Genomic DNA, 20,065 nt, shown 5'->3' with positions numbered 1-20,065 from the left:
ACAATGGCATTCATTGCACCGCACAGCAAGCTGCCTTGGACAAGGACTGCAGGTGCTCGATAAGTTAACAGTGACTTGGTAAGTGAATGTGGTCATAAAAATATACATAAAATAAGTTCCAAAAGGAGAAGATACTATTTCTATGCACACTTCTTAATTGGAAAATAAAGGTTATCTCATTTCTGAATGTCTGCACATTGCTAACTGTTGCCTTCCACAGGCAGAAACAATGGCAATGTCAACGGCAACGGTTTATCACAAGTCTGAACATTCTTCTGTGGTAAGCAAATCCAAGACCCTTAAGGAATATGTAAACTCAAAATCCAAGGCAAAGAGAAGGCTGCAGAAGCCAAGAAATTATGAGCCCAGGAAGAGAGGTAGTAGTAGCTGTCAAATCCTATCTAAGATGGAAAGAAGTAGAAGTCGATTAAATATAGCATCTGAGTCACTCTTCATGAATAAAAGGGCTTCAATTCAACCTTCCCTACTGTAAGAACTATAATAATGGTGAAACCGTCTATATTTTTGGTACCAATGATTAATTCCTATGAAGGGGTAGGAACAACAGAACTGAACTGACACCGCAGTTGTCAGTTAAGGTTAAAGCTTAAGGTTAGAAAGATTAAAATCTTCCTAAGTAAAGGAAAAAAAAAATCATTGCACCTCCATTATCTGTCAGGTCAAATGAGTACTTTTCATCTCCAGGTTGGGTGTGAGCAAGAATACCAGCTTTATTAAATGTGTGACCTTGAACAAGCCACTAAATCTCTCTGCATCTGTAAAATGGGGCCAGTAATACCACATGGGGCGTAAGGTTTCAGTTAAGTGTTACAAAGTCCCTAAGTGCCCAGCCCCTGTCCTGTGCTCTTGGTGAGACTGTGACTCCTCTAGTTGCAACCACATATGCCACCTGCTGTCCCTTAGCCATGATGCTGCCCACTGCAGACTGCAAAGGCAGCCCAGAGTCTTAATGGTCCTCATACACCACATGCTTTCCTCACCTCAATACTCCATGCATTACCACTAATGCTGCCTAAGCCCCCATCCCAAGTGGTAGGCAATAGTTAGCCAATGACTCGTCTTCCCCTAAAACATCAGGACAGTGAGACTTACATCCCCATTTACCTTGGTCACCATGAGAAAATGAAACTGGTCTGTAACAAAGGGCCTTATTCCCCACAGACCTCTATAGTATCACTAATTGAATCCCATTTCTCACCCTTCCCTGACCATCCTAACCCTCAGTCTGCAAAATTCCTCATGTCCTCAATCTCTTCTATGAACTTGCCCTCTATCTTTTTGCTCTAACTCAAACTCAGCTCTCTCCTGAAGACATGGCTCTTCTCGTGCTCTCGCAAGCATAGCTTTCTCCTTCCACACTCCTCTCTATTCCTGGGTCAGAAAGTGGAGTAAAGTGTTTTCTTAGCTCATCACTACTGCTTTCAAATTATTTTTTCTTCATCAATAACGCCAACTCCTGCAAATGGCATATTAAACTAAACCTACTGCTTTCCATTGATGCCTTCCACAATATTCCTGATCACTCCCTTTTATTTATTAAAGATTTTAGCACCCAGCTCACTCCTCTCTCTCTATTACTACTCTCATGACAATAAGCAAATTCCAAATCCATGCAGATAATCTTTCCAACACTTTGGCCTCATTTCTAATGGTCTCATCTTTCACCCTACTTTAGCCACTAATTTCCATAGATACACCTTAGACCTTGCTATGAGTAATAAATGAACCATTTTCAACACATCAATTTCAAGTACCCTACACCTGGACCCCTTTTCATCTTACCCACTTGCCTTTTCTGGTGCCCCAACTCCAGCAATGCTTTAGCCTCATGGGTCTTAACACTGTTTCTCTACTATTCTCTCCCATCTTCATTTCCCTGTGTACCCAGATTGCATTCCATAGACCATCATGAGAATCACTCTCTGGAATACATCTTAATTCTTGCCTCTCTCCCACTCACAGTTACTTGGGTATCGATAGAAGGCATGAAATGTGCCTAGAACTGTAACCTTGGTTAAACATTCTTCTTACTCTTTATTTGTATCTGAGGCAGAATTAAACCCAGGGTACCTCCTATCTACTTTGCAGTTTTTAGGGGCTGGAATTGTCTATTAGAGTGGGAGCATGCAGAAATTAGGAGCCCAAGTGAAGGAGTTAGGACTTCATTCCATAGGCAATGGAGAGCCTCTAAAAGTTGTGAGCAGGAGAACAACACAGTGGGCAACTCCTACTCATTCAAGTCTCATGCAAAGCACTGCTTCCCCAACCCTCCTGGCTTCTTCCCCGTCTGGAACAAGGACCTCTCTCTGCTTACTTTTGTCTTAGTGCTTATCACATTCTATCTTATCATAACTATTTACTGGTCTGCCTCTCCCACTAAACCTCACCTTTTTCAATACAAGGACTATGTCTTCCCATCATTGCATCTTCAGCTGATAGCTGGACTGGAGCAATTAAAAACATTTAATCCCCATTTAGTGAAGGTAGTTATGCAAGCAATTACCTAACTATAAGTACTATGCATGGAATCAATGAAAATATAGTGAAGAATTAGTTTAACTTGGCCCATTCAGGAAATCCTTCCCAAAGGAAGTAAGATTGAAGGATGAGTGAGTTTCCATTGGGGAGAAAAGGGCTATGAAGACATTTTAGGCTAAAGGAACAGCATAGACAAAGGCATGGAGGTGTGCAGGTCCATCATATTTTCAGATTGGAGCAGCTAGAGTATAAAATGAGTGGAACAGGAGGAAGAAAGCCATTATTCTTCCCAGGAGCCTTCAAAAGTTTAGGGCCTTCAAAGCCTTCATTCAACTAAGTAGTGAAGAATCTCAGTTGCCTTTTCAAGGCAATAAGAAAGGAGGAAATATTTTGGTTCAGGGAACCCTTCGGTGGATTTGAGATCATATCACTTTGCCACTTTCTTGTCTGCAACTGCCTATAGTCCTTGTCATAAGGGCCTTCTGTCCATCCATCACCAATTACAGGGCCATTAGAACTTTCATACAAGAATTCCAATAGTACGTTGACATCAACACAATCATCTTCCTAGCATCAACATGAAACTGTGTGTGTTTGTACCCTCTCTATAAAACCCCTTCTATCCGTTTCTTTCCCTGCACAAGAGCTCAGTCTTCTTCCTCTTTCTTTGAAACATTGCTTGGATTCTTTCAGATTTAGTTTTCATCACTAATTTAAGTCTATAATCTTTATACAAAATCCTCTGACCAGATATACTTTGGAATTCGAATTTTTTCCAATTTTAGAAAGGTAATATATTACAAATTCTGTATATGTAACCCCTAGTGTGGTCTGAGACAGCATGCTGTGATCAAACATGTTACCATTTCTGTAGCAAAACATATTAATGTTCATATAATGCAAGATAAATAAAGATCATAAATTGTCTCATGTTGGTTCAGGCAGGCTTTTGAAACCAAAAAAGTTATGAAAAATTAGTGGGTTTCAGAGCTTATTGGATTTTGGAATTGTGGGTAATGAGATCATGAACTTTTCCCTATCCTCTTCCTCACTTTTTTTTTTAAGAAAGAAAAAGCAAAAGCAAAATAATTATTCAGCTCCAGGCATAATCAATGGTAGCTGGACTGATAGTTATTCCCTGGTTCAGCTGGCTGTCTTCTGCTACTTAAGATTTTTGCAATCATTTTCTAACTGGTAACCCAGCCTCACACAAAAATGTTGCAGGGATCTGATGGCTCTAAAATACAATTACATTCTAAAATGCCACTCCATTAAAAACAAAAATAATAGTGTTGCACAAGTATCTATCAGTTAAAGTGCTAATTCCTTCACCTCCTTGATCTGGTGCCAAACCGCCACTACACGGCTTCATGTTGCAGTCACGTAGAACTCCTGGGCTCCCTCTAGTGTAGGTCTTGTTTTCCTGCATCCCATCACAGCCCATGCTTCACCTGCCATCTGGCATGTCCAGAATGTCTTTGCACGAAATCTACTGTCCAAATTTTACTCATTCTTCTAGGCACAGCTTACATGCTTCTGTCATCAATGGCCCCTTCAAAACTTAACCTCTCTCTCCTCAGACCTCTTCTGGCAATGGTTCTTAATCCTGGCTGTGCATGGGAATATCCTGGGGACTCCTGAGCCTGCCCCACTGAAACAGAAGTTCCGGGGTGTCCATATTTTATGAAGCACCTTGAGTGCTTACTGTGTGGCCAGCTCAGCACCTGGTTCAAGGAAAAGGTTTGAAAACATGTCATCTAGCACTTCATCTGCAAATCTCTTTTAGTCTTATGCCCCTTGCCACTTTCCATATCCTACTACAATTATTCAAGTAGATGCTTCATCTGCCCTATATTCCATGAACTCCTTGAGGTCAGGTAGAAACACATACTCACCTTTGTAGAGCCCACAGGTTCAAGCATGAAAATTTACTCCTAGTAACACTCAGTAAGTATTGACCAAACTAACAGCGAATGAAATCAATGAATATATTTCTGAAGCAATAACCTCCAGAGGGGATGATCTTTTTTTTTTTTTTCATACGGAGTCTCGCTCTGTTGCCCAGGCTGGAGTGCAGTGGTGCGATGTCCACTCACTGCAAGCTCCGTCTTCTCCCGGGTTCACGCCATTTTCCTGCCTCAGCCTCTGGAGAAGCTGGGACTACAGGCGCCCGCCACCACGCCCGGCTAATTTTGTTTTGTATTTTCAGTAGAGACAGGGTTTTACCGTGTTCGCCAGGATGGTCTCGATCTCCTGTCCTCGTGATCTGTCCGCCTCGGCCTCCCAAAGTGCTGGGATTACAGGCGTGAGCCACTGCGCCTGGCCGGGATGATCTTTTAAAAGGCTTTCTTTGAGAACTACAAATTAATTTCATGCCAATGATGCATCTCAAGGCAGGTTCAGGCCGGGTGCAGTGGCTCATGCCTGTAATCCCAGCACATTGGGAAACCAAGGTGGGCAGATCACTGGAGGTCAGGAGTTCAAGACCAGCCTGGCCAACATGGTAATACCCCATCTCTACTAAAAATACCAAAAAAAAAAAAAAAAAGAAAAGAAAAGAAAAGAAAAAAGCCAGGCATTGTGGTGCATGCATGTAGTCCCAGCTACATGGGAGGCTAAGGTGGGAGGATGGCTTTCACCCGGGAGGCAGAGGTTGCAGTGGGCCGAGATGGCACCACTACACTCCAACCTGAGTGACAGAGTGAGACTCCATCTCAATCAATCAATCAATCAATCAATAAAGTGCAGGTTCAATCATGCCACTCCTCTGTTTAAAACCTTTCAATGGCTCCCTGTTACCTTGTTGGTAAATTATACATTCCTTAGTCAAACACATAAGGTCTTCTCTGATCTTTTCCTGTCTACATCTCCAGCTTCATTTCCCACCACTTCCTGCCTCTAACTCACCCCTCCAGTAAAACTGAACTTGCCTCTGTGCATCTGTTGTTCCCCTGCCCCGAATGCCCTTCCTACCTTTATCTGCCTGGTTAAACATATTCATCTTTTGAGATTTAGGGGTTGCCAATCCCTCCCAGCAGCCTTTTCCAGTTCTTAGGTTGGGCCAAGTGTGTGTACTTGCTCCATTTTAGTACCTTCTGCTTCCCTCTGTCTTTCCACTTATCTAATTTTATTGATTAAAGTGATCTACATGTGTCCGCTTTACCACACCCCACTCGCACATGTGGATCAGACTGTGTTTTTTCACTTGTGCTTCTGTCTCTGTGCCTAGGCACACAGAGAGTAGACGGACAATATGTGTTCTTTTGAATTAAACTGAGCAGATTAGAAATCATTTGTTTTATATTTGTGGGTGAGGTAACTGGGGAAAAATTAGGAATAATTCTAGGTAAAAGAAACTGAAAGGTGCGTTGGCTTATTACGTTAATGCATTTCCAGGCACTGCCTATAGCAGCATGTGTATGTTACCTCAATTACCATAATCCTTACAATTGGCTTCTGAGCTGTGCCCCCGCCCCGTGAAGATGATGACAAAAGTCAGGATCAGAGCTTTCTGAAGCTTGCCAGGACACATAGTAAATGAGTGCTGAGCCAAGATCTGAACCTAGCCCTGACACCAAAGCCTGTTGATACGGTTTGGCTGTGTCCTCACCAAAATCTCACCTTGAATTCCCACATGTTGTGGGAGGGATGTGGTGGGAGGTAATTGAATCATGGGGGCAAGTCTTTCCTGTGCTGCTCTCATGATAGTGAGTAAGTCTCACGAGATCTGATGGTTTTATAAAGAGGCGCTCCCCTGCATAAGTTCTCTCTTTGCCTGCTGCCATCCATGTAAGATGTGACTTGCTCCTCCTTGCCTTCTGCCATGATTGTGAGGCCTCCCCAGACATGTGGAACTGTAAGTCCATTAAACACCTTTTCCTGTATAAATTGCCCAGTCTTGGGTATGCCTTCATCAGCAGCATTAAAAAGGACTAATACACCTGTGATGTTTTAAAATCAACTCTTTGCTATACAACATGCCTTTTCCTTAATAACAGTGTTTTCCCTCATCTTTTCCAGACTCATCCAACAATTATTTTTTGTATGCTTATTACAGGTAACATAAATGCATGAGGCAGACACAGGCCTTGCCGTCCTGGGGTTCACAGTCTCATGGAAAGGATGGATACATAAACAGACGATGACAACACCTTGAGGTCCCTGATGTGATGGAGCAGCACCAGAGGCAGGACAGGGAACACCTAACCAGACTGAGGACAGAGGGACTTCCCAGAGAAAATGAGACAGACATAAAGAACAAATAGGAACTTGGCTGTCAAAAGGGGGAATGAGATTATATTAGGTTGGTGCAAAGTAATTGTGTTTTTTGCCATTGAAAGTAATGGTAGAAATGGCATTTCAAAGACCTGAACCTGAGAGAGTCTGGCATGTGTGGGTTTCTGGAGTGGGGAGTGTGGCTGAAATGTGAGATGAGAAGGAGAAATAGGGCTGGGGTGGCCCCTTGAAAGATCTCACAGGCCACTAGAAATAAACTTAACAACACAAATTTACATATTTATGGTTCCAAATTCCTTCCCAGAATATACTGGGAGATCATGAATATCAAAATGATATTTTGCAACCTTCAAATTCTGTCACTCAAGCCACAGGCCTATAGAGAACTCCCAAAGGGAAGTGAAAAACAAAGGGAGATAACTATTCATTGCAAACAAATGGGGTTTATGATGTCTTTTAGGAAATCAGCCAAAAAAAAAAAAAATGCTATGGGCTTGATATTGCTTCAAGAACTAAAACTTAAGCAACATTTAACTGCATTTTGTGGTGAGGGTAAGGGTTTCAGAAGAAAACATGGGCCATATATACCCTCAGGTGCCAAGTTCAAAATGTAGCTTTCAGCAAAAGGCTCAAGTTTAACTTGGTTGGCAGTCTGGGGATCAGGGCCTGAAGTCAGAATTTATGATCTCTGCAAACATGCCAAGTCCTCCAATAACCCAATTACAGCCCATCCCTGATTACATGCCCCACACTCACTCAGCATTGCAACTTAGGGCAAGAACAGGAGGCTTCACTAGAAACTGCCTGCCAGGGAGCTGGAAAAACCAACCACAGAGCGTCCTTATTTGAAAGGGGTTCCTGCTCTCCCTGCTGCCCTCTCCTGCTGCAGACAGAACAGTCACTCAGTGTCTTTTAGGTTTATGACAGTTTTATTTAAAGTGCAATTTAATGAACACTGAAAAAAGAAGGGTTGAATAACCTCTTTGAGCCACTTTATTGCTTTTACTCCACAGCTATGATGTAAACTCCTCAGTCGATGTGGCCATTTTAATTTCTTAGATTTGTTTTCTATATTACAGTCCCAGCTGCATGAAGAAACAGTAAAAGAAATCAGAGACACCATTCTAAATGCACTTGGGGCAGGTTTTACAGGTGTTAGATGTTTTTGCTTTTTAAAGAAGATAAAGGAGCCCCTGTCTGGTTTTCTGTCTATTCAGGAAACTATTTCTCCAATAATAGCAATGGAAGTCATTTTTAAGATCTGGAGTGCCAATCATTATCATCATGCTCATCATTCTCGCCTCTGCTACTTCCATGTCACCCATTACCACACCCCACTAATTACTGAACTTGCGCCACTGAAGTAGATGCAGTGGCATCTACAATTCTGAGACAGAACCTTGGATTCTTCTAACAACTCACCAAGATTGGTAAGCATTGGTAATACAATTTTATAGATAAAGAAACTGAGGCTTGGAGAGAAAGTAAGTTTAGCTTAGGGATTGAAAACCATGCTCTGGACTTTGGAATCAGATCTTCTGTGTTGGGATCCCTGCCCTTTCACTTTCAGCTAGATGATTTTAACTTTTATTCCCATCAATAAAATGGCAACAACAATAGTATTCACTGTATTGCCAATTAATTCAGACAATCCAAGTTAAGTGTGAATCACAGTACTTGGTACATAGTATATTTTCCAGAAATGTTAGCTACTTATGATTATTATTGTCATCATTATTATTACTGGTGTTGTCAAAGTTTGCATTGTTGTCAAGAGGTAAATTTGGATTTAACAACGAGGTCGGATTCCAATACTCAAGATTGTTTTACTATACCACACTGGGTTAGGCCCTTTTCATACATTATTTTGTTTACTCTGCCACTATACAACATTAAAGAAGTGATGAACTCCATTTTACAGATGAAGAAATTAAAGCTGGAGGGGTCAAGTCAACTTACTTGCCTAAGATCAAAGAGCTAGTAAATAGCAGAACTAGACCTACTGACCTCGATCCCCTAGCTCTTTCTAGCATACTCCTACAGCCTCAATTCTTGGCTGTAAGCAGTCAAGAAATGCAACTAAAGGGTGTTTGAAAGACCCTTTATCTGGGACAAAATGTTTTCTGCCAAAATTGATGCTTGACAGTCTTTCTGCTTTCCAAATATGAATTCTTCTAATCCACTCAGTAAACCTCAGGATCTTCTTTACTCCAAGAACTTGCAAAGCCAGACCTTCTTGTGAGAAACGTTTACAGCAGCAATTAGTTACACACCAATACCTGACAAAGACTCCTGGCACCAGCTCCCAATTTCCTTCACCTTGGGAGGTTGCCAGCTGTGAGGGGCCAGCAACACATTCTGCAGCCCAGCTGGTTTCTTAGGAAAGAAGCATCCTTGGCCCTTTGGAGAAAACCATGCACTGATGGCTTTAAAGAGGAACTGTGTACTGTATGCTGCAGTAGAAAAGCATTAACTAGGAGAGCCCTGAGTAGATCTGTATTCTAAGGCAGTCACATTATATCTCATCTCCATCTGTGAAATGGATATGCTGGTCTACAGCAGAGATTTCACTAACGATCCTTGCATGGAGAAGAAGCTGAATGATGGCAATCTGTCTAGACTTCCTGCTTTCCTTCTCATTAATTAGCTTAATCAATAAATATTAATCCTCTATATAAGATATGAACCCAAGCTACCAAGTTGTACATCGATTATGTTGTTACACACACACATACTCATATATAGATATAAATATAGCATATAATAGTTCTACATCACTATTCACATTGTGATCACAGAGACCATTCTCATTGGCCACCATGTAAACAGCACCTATTGGAGTTGTGCAACTCAGTGGCCCCACTGCAGATTTCAGTGGTGATAGTGGTGAACAAATGTTCTCTGTTCTCACAGAACTTCTAGGCAAATGGGTAACTTTAAAGGTCTACAGAGATCATTCATTCGATTACTAGTTCAGTGCCAACTATGTACAAGGTAGTGTTCTAGACATGTGAAAATGCACTGTAAATTGCAAAACATAATAGAAGTATACTATTAACAGCTATTTTCCTCTTATCTCTCCCTCTGAATATTTTTTTTTCTCTACCTCCAGTCTTACCTTTTCTAGTTCATCCACTTCACCAGATTCGCTCTTCTTTTATTCCCCCTTGGGTTTCCTAACATAGTGACCAGAGCAGAGAAGACACTGTGAATATTTGCTGGAGGAACGAATGCCTCCATGCTTTTGCACACATGCCACTCTCTTTCCAGAATGCTCTTACCCATGTTTATTGTCTGAAAAATGTTTGTTTTACTTGACTCAACCCAACTGCAAGTCCCCGAGGAAACTTTCTATCAGGGACGCAGTGAGGGGTGGCCACTCCCCTGTGCTCCTAGAGCTCCTATACCTCCTCTACTGCGGTGTTTATTACACTGTAATTGTTTTTTACATTCTTCCCCTTCCTCCCTAGACTAGAAGCAACTTCAAGTACAGCAATAGGGTTAAGAACATGGGTTTTGGATTTAAAAGCCTTAAGGTGAAATCCTACCTCTACGAATTCTGTCTCTGTCACCTTTACAAAGCTATTTCAGTTCTCTATTTTCCTATTTCCTGATGAGTGAAATGGGGATACAGCTTTTCACATCCTAGGACTGCCATAGACATTAACCTTGGCCTGGTGCCTGACACAAAGCAAACCCACAATAATGATATTCTGATGAAGCTAGTTGTGATGTGGATAAAGAGAGAAGAGAGAAAGGAGGAGGAGGAAGGGGAGAAGAAAGAGAAAGAGGAGGGGGAAGAGGGAAAGAAGGAGGAAGAGGAAGACAATGATTATCATGATGATCATGGTGATTTTTAGTGATGAAATGACTGTGACAGAGTACATGTTCAGTAAATATGTTCAGAATTAATCAACCTGATGGTTTCAGATGGAAAAATTGAATCAGTTCTGTTAGGTGGCATTTCAGTTTCCAGTAATAGAAATGCTCCAATTTTGCCTCCTTCTGCACTCACGGACATGAACTCATTCCATGAAGTTTTCTTGGAGTTTTCACTCTAGTCTGCACCCCTTGACTCTAGTCATTCTGTGAAACTACCCTACGAAGTTACCCTCTTCTCACTCCCCTCTGTTTCCGAACCCAGGCTAGCTAACAAGGGGCACAGGACCCACTCTGTAAACATTTAGTTCTGCTCTGTTTAGACTTAGACTCAATTCACACACCCAGTTTCCACTCCCTCCCAGAGGCTACATTTTTCTCTCAGCAAAATCTGAAAAATATCAAAGAGGGCTTTAGCAAGACTTTTCTTTTTTTTTTTTTTTTTTTTTTTTTTTTTGAGACGGAGTCTCGCTCTGTCGCCGGGGCTGGAGCGCAGTGGCCGGATCTCAGCTCACTGCAAGCTCCGCCTCCCGGGTTTACGCCATTCTCCTGCCTCAGCCTCCTGTGTAGCTGGGACTACAGGCGCCCGCCACCTCGCCCGGCTAGTTTTTTGTATTTTTTAGTAGAGACGGGGTTTCACCGTGTTCGCCAGGATGGTCTCGATCTCCTGACCTCGTGATCCGCCCGTCTCGGCCTCCCAAAGTGCTGGGATTACAGGCTTGAGCCACCGCGCCCGGCCAGCAAGACTTTTCTTTAAATAAAGGGCTAAGAAAACCAAATGGAGATGGCCTTGAGTTGGTCATACGGGCACTGGGTCAGATTTTGTTACTTAGCTCAGAGATGCCAGTTTCATGTAAAGAGCCAGAATAATTGAAGGGCAAAATGCATCAGGCAGTGCTGCCTGGAACGCACAGCTTAATGGAACATTAACAGAGATTTTTCTTTGGGTTAATTAACAAGAGGAAATAGTAAGACTCTGATGTCAGGTGATGCTGTACTTTTCCGATTTTTTGGAAGGGAGTTGTATTTTGAATATATTCCCCCTTTCCATGATCCTTCATATCCTGTGTGTTTCTCTATCACTGTATTTACTATCTTTTATTATCAATATCTATTTACTTTTCTGTTTCTCAGTAGATGGTGAATCCTTCAGTGGATATCATCATCATCAACAGCAGCAGCAGCAGTAACAGCTAACACTCACTGAGCACACGTATGCACTGGGCATGATTCTAAGTGTTCTCTATATATTAAATCATAGAAGCTCTACGGGAGGGAGTGTCATCAGGCAGGTAGGCACTTCCATGGAGAATCAGAGAGGTCAAATAACTTGCCAAAGTTCACACAGCCAAAAAGTGGTAGCACTGGGATTCAAACCCAGAAGCTGAAGCTTTAAAGCACACATTCTATAAGAGTTCCTCTCTCTCAGAAACTCTAGAATAGTGGTAGTGTAACCAAGAAGTTTAGCTTCAAAATGCATTTTAAAACTTTTTCCTTTCTTGCTTTCAGCCTTGAAACACACTTTAAAACTTTCTTTCCCTCCCTTCCCACCTGACACTCCCTTGCACTGCCAGCTTATCTAATTATGTACTTACTTAGAAATTCCAGGGGGCTAATCTTGAAACAAACCAGCCCATGGCGACCCAGCTGTGAAATTCCAGAGATTACCTCCAGGCAGTTAGTCAACAACCCAGCCATTGCTGAGATGATGCCAGCCCTCGCTCCAGGTGGGCCATGACTCAAGACAGTCACTGGGACAAGACAGATGAGCCTCGCACCAGCACCACCCTCGCATGCCTCCCATTCCGAGTTCCCCTTTTCAAACCTCTTTCCATAGCCTAAAGTTTCCAATGGTCTCTCTTTTTTGTTTGTTTTTTTTTTTGAGATGGAAACTGAGACCCACCAAGGTGAAATAATTTGCCTAAGGGCACACAGGCATGAGTGGCAAAGACCAAAGTCACCCAGAGGTTTGAGACTCCCAATCCAATGTTATTTCATTCATACCACAACTTGGAGAAAAGGTTGTTGTAATGGACAAAAAAAAACCAAACAAACAAACAAAAAAACCCAGCAGCAACACACACTTTTGTATGATATTTTTTAAAGGGTGTGGAAAGTGGTTCTTCCCTGTTAATCTTTTAAAAGTTCAAGTGATAATGCTGCTTTGTTTTTCTGTATCGACTTTTCAGTTGTTAAAAACCTTTCTCGACCTTTTTTTTTTTTCTTCTTTTTCTCTTTCTTGTCTAAGATCACACTCTGGGCTTTGAGGTGAGCCATTGGCTAATTCATCAAAAGTGGAGGGTAGAGGGCTCCGAAAGTGGTTTGAATTCTAATGTCAGCTCTGCTACAATTTTGGATTGGAGAGTTTTGATTATATCAACAACTACAAATATTAGTCTAGGATTTTATTCTTTTCATAGTACTTTCAAATACATTATTCTATATAATTTTATAGACAAATAGTTATTATTAGTCACACTTAGAGATGGGAAATCTGAAACTGAGAGAAGATAAGTTATTTGCTCAAGGTCACATTCCAAGTAGATGGCAGACCTAGACTCAATTTCAGGTTTCCAGTTCAAAGATTTTTTTTTTAAAACCTCTGTCCTATATGCCATTCACCATCACTATGGTAAAAAGAACCAAACTAATGGTTAGGGATGGGGACTCTCGAGTTAGACACATTTGAATTTGAATACTGATTCTTCTCTATCTGTAAAATGGGAAAGATGGTTAACAGTAATAATACAGTGAAAAGTAATAAATAAAACCTCCACTTTTTCCAGTATTGTGATACAAAATTGCTTAATTATTATTCTGAAGCACATTATTTGTAACTTCTCTGTATTTAATAGGTCCTAACAAAATGTTTCATTATTTTGATTAATCTTTAAAAATCTCCCAGGGGCTTGTTATTTCAGATTTTACAGATGTGAAAAGTTAAAACCCAGAAGTCAGTGATCAGGGAGGAATACTGACCATGGTTGCAGGATCATTTCTGTCCATTTTCCATGCAGAGGGGAATAAACACTTCTCAGATTTCTTCGCTGAAGAGATAAGCACAGCTGTCGTTTTGGGAAAGGTCAAAACAACAACATGATATAAAACACCTCTCAGGTTGATGGGGGAAGAGAGTGCACACAGTTATTTACATAAATTCTTTTATTTTATTTGCTGATACGGTTCATTTATTAGTTGCTAGGGTTATCACAGCAAGCACAACAGACTATGTGGCTTAAACAAGAGAAATGTATTGCCTTACAGTTCTAGAGGCAAAAGTCCAAGACGAAGATGCTAGCAGGGTTGGTTATTTTCTGAGGGTTGTGGGGGAAGGATCTGTACCAGACCTCTCTCCTTGGCTTATAGATGGCTGTCTTCATGTTCACATGGTGCCTTTCCTGTATCTTCACATTGTCTCACCCCTGTGCATCTCTCCAGGTTCAAATTCCCCCATTTTATAAGGACACCAGTCATACTGGATTAGTGCCTACTCACGAACTCACTTTAACTTGATGTATTAGTCCGTTCTTACACTGCTAATAAAGACATACCTGAGACTGGGTAATTTATAAAGAAAAAGAAGCTTAATGGACTCCCAGTTCCACATGGCTGGGGAAGCCTCACAATCATGGCAGAAGGCAAAGGAGGAAGGGCAAAGGTATGTCTTACATGGCAGCAGGCAAGAGAGTGTGTGCAGGGGAACTGCCTTTTATAAAACCATCAGCTCTCATGAGACTTGTTCACTATCACGAGAATAGCACAGGAAAAACCCACTCCCATGATTCAATTACCTCCTGCCTGCTCCCTCCCATGACACATGAGGATTATGGGAGCTACAATTCAAGATGAGATTTGGGTGGGAACACAGCCAAAACATATCACTTGATCACCTCTATAAAGAACCTATCTTCAAATAAGGTCACATTCTGAGGTGCTGGGGGTTACGACTTCAACATGAGTTTGGGAGGGATGGGTGTCACTATTTGACCCATAACAGCCCACCTGTTATTACCATAAGTTATTGTTTGTAGAATTAACTGCCTTTGAGTTCATTGAGCTGTCCTAAGCTCTTTAAATGTATTAATTTATTCAAACCTCGGTTGAATGTTAAACCTTATGTTTATGGGCAGAGAATGACTTTTTAAATAACTACACAGAACAAAGGATATATCTAATTGTCCTGATATCTGTTAATGAAAACAAACCACCCCAAAACTGAGTGGCCTAAAACAAAAAACATTTTTCTGTATTTCACAATTTTGTGGGATAGGAATTTGGATGAAGCTCAGCTGAGTTCTCCTTGTGTTCCACAGGGTGTTGATAAAAGCCGTTTGGCTGCATCTCACCAGTAGCTGGTCTAGTCTGGAGGGTACTGGTTTTAGTCTTGCAGGAATGGCTAGAAGGTTAGGCTTAGCTGGAACTGTCAACCAGAGTGTCTATATCACATGTCTCCAGCCAGAAAATACTGGAGTATAGACTACTCACATGGGGGCTCAGGGCTGCAAGAGTAAGTGTCCTCATAAATGAGGTAGATGAGGTATGACCTTTTATGACACAGTTTCTGAAAGCACAGAGTGTTACATGTACCACACTGTATTGGTCAAAGTAGTCATGATTTCAGCCAAGGGATGGGAACATGGGCACCATCTCTTCATGAGAAGATGTCAGAGAATGTGAGACCAAGTTTTAAAATCCCCTGTATAACACATACTAAATATCTACTACACACCCAGTGCTATTCTAGATAATGTAGATGTGTCATCAAGATACCTCCTGCCTGGGCCTCTTCCTTGAACTCTAAACCTGCCTGTGTAGCCCCCCTAAACATATTGCGTCTAAAACCAACTCCTAATCTCCTTTGAAACCTGCTCTGTGTTAAGTCATCTCGGTAAACCTTGATTCCACTCTTCCAGATGTTCTAGCTTTATAACTTGGAGTCATCAACAATTTTCTTTTCTTTTTTTTGTCCAATCCATTAGTAAATCCTGCTGACCCTACCTCTAATCTATTTCCAGCATCTGACCACTTCTAGCCACTTCATTGCCAAGACTGGTCTGAGCCACCATCCTTTCTCGCTTGGATTACTGCAATAATCTCCTACCTGGTCGGTCGACTTCTGCACTTCCTGTCCCTAGTATCTATTTTCAAAACAGTAGTCAGATAATCCTTTTAAAATGTCAGTTGGATTGCATCATTGCCCTGTCCATAATGCCCAGGGGGCTGTCCATTTTGCTTAGAGGAAATGCTCACGTTTCAACAATGGCCTCCAGGGCCCTATATCATCTGACCCCACTCTCTCTGACCACTCTCTCCCTCACTTCCTCCAGCTCCAGTCATTCCTTGAGCACACCAACGAGCTTCTGCCTCAGGGCCTTTACATCTGCTATTACTTCTCCGTAGAATGTTCTTCCCTAAGATATCCACACAGTCCATTAATTCCCATACCTTTTTCAAGTTTCTGCTCAAATGCCACCTTCCATTGACACCTTTCTTGAAACGATCTCATTGAAAATAGCAGTCCGTCTTCCTGCCTGACCATCCTTATTCCCTTCCCTGCTTTGTGTATCTACATTGCACTTACTGCCATTTGACCCATACATAGATTTGTTTGTCTTCTCTCACTAGAATATGAGGTTTAGGAAGGCAGGTATCTTCAACCGTTTGGTTCACTGCTGCATCTGCAGCACCAAAGCAGGACCAGACCGCACAAAACATGTCCTCAACAAATATATGTTGAATAAGTGAGTATTTTGTTAACTTTAGAAAACAAAAAAAATATTTCTTTCAAGATGAGAAACCACTCTTATTTCTCTTTTGATTTTTTTCTGTCTCTGAGCAGTGAAAGTTATATAATCATATTAGCTTATCCCATAAAAATGTGATTAGCTAACAAACATACTCTTGTACATTTTTATCTAATTTGCCTAACATTCTTCCTGCTGTCCTATTGTAATCCTTGCTAGCAATGCTTGGCTTGTAGTTGGCACTCAACAGTTGTTACTGACACAGGTAAGCTCATGTCCCAGCTCTGCTACCAGCTGTGTGATACTGAGTAAGTGATAACATTGTCAGTTACCTCATCTATAATAAATGGGGCAATGGCATAGATCTCACTGTGTTGTCATCAGATAAACTGAAATGATGGATGCCAGTGCAGATCCTGGCCCATCAGAGATGGCAAAAATGTAAGTCAGTTTCCTTTTCTTACAGGCACGCTAAATATATTCAGCCTGGCACATTCCCATCAAGGAGGAGTTTCTCAAAACTTACTAAGTGGTACAGGAGAGGTGGGGGGTGGCGGGGAGAACTCAGAGGAGGGAGATGAGGTCATGCCAACATGCCCCTGCTCACCCCTTTCCAAAACTCAGCTATTTGGACTGGAGTGATCTGTCACCGAGATAAAGATGCCCTGTGCCCTGAGACAAAGGAAAGCTTTTCCTGACCAGCAAAAGCTGAAACGTATCCTGTGTCCTGATTTAAAACCAAACATGTGGGTGAGAAGCCACATGATTCATGGGAGAAAATTACTTCACTCCAAATGTATAATAAAAATGTATGGAAGCAACACACACACATGCACATCAAAAGAAACTGACTTATTGAAGATGGAAATAGAGGAGAGTGGAGAATTGCAGAAGGAAAAAGGAAGATGTGGTCAGTCAGGCGAGACGTCTCCAACTATGCCAACAGCACTCAGCCATCCAAGGGGCAGGGAATGCTGGCGTAGGGCAGGGTACTTTTCCATACATCTCTATACAAGCACCTCTGATAATCTCACAAACTAGTTATTGTACTAGTAATTCACTTTCATGAGCGAAGGACCCAGGGCTCAGGATAACAGGCACACTTGCCCCAGGCCACACAGTTAACAAGGAGCAGAGCGCAATCTAGAGCCACAAGCCACAAAAGAGCACTGCACAGCCGGTTGCCCAGCACCAAGCACTGCCCTCTGACCAGGAGGCCCGCTAATCACTGTAGAGGCCGGATACAGTCCACAAGGGCAAGTAAACACAGTGGGAAGCCAGCGGGCGCTTCAGCAGAGGATCTGGGAATAGGTCAGGAGTCCAGCTGGCTGGGTAGAGCTCGGTCACATGCTGTCATTCCTCAGCACCTCCTGTCCCCTCATACTCCAGGTGGCACAGGACATGGCACACTCCTCTTCCCTCCCACCTGCCCTGAGCAAAGCCAGTGTGAGCAGAAACGCGCTGGCTGACACCTGACATGTTTATTCCTGCCCAGGAGGCAGGACGCACAGGCAGTTTTTCCACAGGGCTCTCAAATGGGAAGAACTTGACCTTCAAGAAAAGACAGGCAGAAAGCCAGCAGCAAAACTGAGATAGGCTTACCTCTTCCATTGCTTTCCTCCAAGTCAGAGTCGGGGAGATAAGCCCAGCCTCCCAGAGCTGGGTCCTGGGGCCAACAATCCGCTTTCCTCTGTCTCTGCCAGCCAGGGAGCAATCACTTCGCACAGGACACACCTGAGCCCAGGCTCCCCACCTGCCCCATCTGAGCCGAGGCTCCTCCCTTGCCTGGGGCTGGGCCAGGGCCGGCCTCCATCCTCCCAGCTTGGTTTAGACCGGCACCTGCCGGGGGCTGGGGAGAGTCCTCTGTCTGCAGTCCTGCCAAGACCACCTTTTCTCAGCAAGCAGCTCTTCCCATTGCTCCCCTCTGGCTGCTCTAACAGTCACTCACTCTCCAGGGCATTTCCCTTTGTGCCCAGGCAGCGGGAGCTGCGCAGGAATGGGGAAGGCAGGCTCCTGTTAGTACAGACCGTGCAGGCTGGATAGTGTGATCCCCGTTAGTAACAGCCTCCGCCAGCTCCGCCCTTGCAGACGACTACTTAATTTCACAAACCCTTTCTCACGGTCAGGGAAAGCAAAGCCCAACAGGACAGCGTGCCTAAGCCCACAGGGGGATTTAGTGGAGGCCAGAAAAGGAGCTAATATAAAGGAACACCCTGTTTTTGGCCTGATATTTACTGAGGCATTTGGATTCCCATTTTAAAAGGTGAAGAAGAATGGCCGGGTGTGGTGGCTCACACCTGTAATCCCAGCACTTTGGGAGGCCGAGGTGTGTGGATCACTTGAGATCAGGAGTTTGAGACCAGCCTGGCCAACATGGTGAAACCCCATCTCTACCAAAAATATTTAAAAAAAAAAAAAAATTAGCCAGGTGTGGTGGTGGGTGCCTGTAATCCCAGCTATTTGGGAGGCTGAGGCAGGAGAATTGCTTGTACCCAGGAGGCAGAGGTTGCAGTAAGCCGAGATCATACCACTGCACTCCAGCCTGGGGGAAAGAGTGAGACACCATCTCACAAAAAAAAAAAAAAAAAAAAAAATGAGGAAACTGAGGCTCAGAGAGGTGGTAACACCTGCCCATGGTCACATAGGTAGTGAGTAGAAGAGCCAGAGTTGGAACCCAGATCTGGCTGACTCTAAAGTGATTTTATTTTGCTGGGGTTATTTTTGTTTGTTTGTCTGACAGAGTTGGAGATGGAAACCCAAGCCTCAGTTGCCAGTTTGGGGGCTTGTAGCTCTCCCGGGGTTGGGGAGGGGCAGAGTGGGTGGCCTGTGCCCTGCTTTATGTGTAACCGGTGTGACTTTTCTTGCTTTGTCAAGTTCTTAGAAATCTTCTCCTGTCCTGACCAGGGAAAGGAGGGGTGGAGCACAGGTGAGGAGACCCCACCTGAGGGCCATTTCGTATAACAGGTGATTCCCAAACCTGGCTGATCACCAGAGCAGCCTGGGAATCTATCAAAAAACACAGCATTTAAGGCCCAGACAAGACACTGCATCAGCGCTTCTGGCCCAGGGACTGGCAGTTTGGATTTTATAAAAGCCTTTGAGGTCTGTGTATTTTAAACTTTATTAATGAATGACTCAGTAAGATGTGCCTTTTACATCCTTCCTCAACACACATACACATCGGCTAAAAGAAAAACTCCCCAAAGCAGTACTCACTCTTACTGTGTGTAATCATGCCGATATTTTCCATTCTGCTCTGAGCCATGACATGCTATTGAATTAAATAACTGGTAGCACTTTCTTGACTTCATGACTCTCAGTTTGGCCAACGCTGCTGTGTAGACTCTGCTGCCAGTCAGTTAGAGGGCCCATTTCTGAAGCTAAAGGGGACCCAGGCCAAAAGTCATCTGTAGCTTTCCCTTAGCACTCTGGTTCACGCTCCTATGTGTATAAGTTTGTAAATAAAACCATGGAGGAAGCTCCCTGGAGAACTTGGAGCCCTCCCCACAGTCCCCGCTGACAATTGGGCTGTCAAATTCCCTTTGCTCCTAGTGCAAGAGCTCCCCCTAGTGGCTTCAGGCCAGCCTACACTGGCAGAGGGGGTGGAGCAGAGCAGCAGGACTCTCATCTCCCCCTTCCTGGGAGGGCTGGGAGGTCTCTGCATTTTGCTTTGGTTCAGGGCTAGTTACAGTGCTAGGTCCTAGGCA

The 20,065-nt window shown here is 43.1% G+C and overlaps 1 protein-coding gene across 10 annotated transcripts in view; it reads right to left on the bottom strand.

Moving 5' to 3' along the window:
• FYB2 (FYN binding protein 2) overlaps positions 1-18,741 on the bottom strand; it is a 99,415-nt gene extending 80,674 nt beyond the window's left edge. The window contains exons 1-3 of one of the 10 annotated variants that reach the window (XM_077955805.1): positions 17,961-18,428; positions 13,594-13,679; positions 9,854-9,911 (exon numbers count right to left, since the gene is read on the bottom strand). Coding sequence is in view for 7 of the 10 variants with exons in the window: in XM_077955782.1 (XP_077811908.1) it covers positions 13,594-13,620 (27 nt within the window). In the remaining 3 variants the exon portion in view is untranslated. Of the gene's footprint in view, positions 1-9,853; positions 13,469-13,593; positions 13,680-17,960 lie in introns of those variants that run through there. The other 9 variants (XM_077955824.1, XM_077955782.1, XM_028833358.2 and 6 more) reach the window with 9 other exon arrangements.
• Between the last annotated feature and the right edge of the window lie 1,324 nt (positions 18,742-20,065).

This window comes from Macaca mulatta, chromosome 1 (assembly GCF_049350105.2).
Source record: "Macaca mulatta isolate MMU2019108-1 chromosome 1, T2T-MMU8v2.0, whole genome shotgun sequence".
Taxonomy (NCBI): Eukaryota; Metazoa; Chordata; class Mammalia; order Primates; family Cercopithecidae; genus Macaca; species Macaca mulatta.
This window is presented reverse-complemented; position numbering and strand designations above follow the sequence as displayed.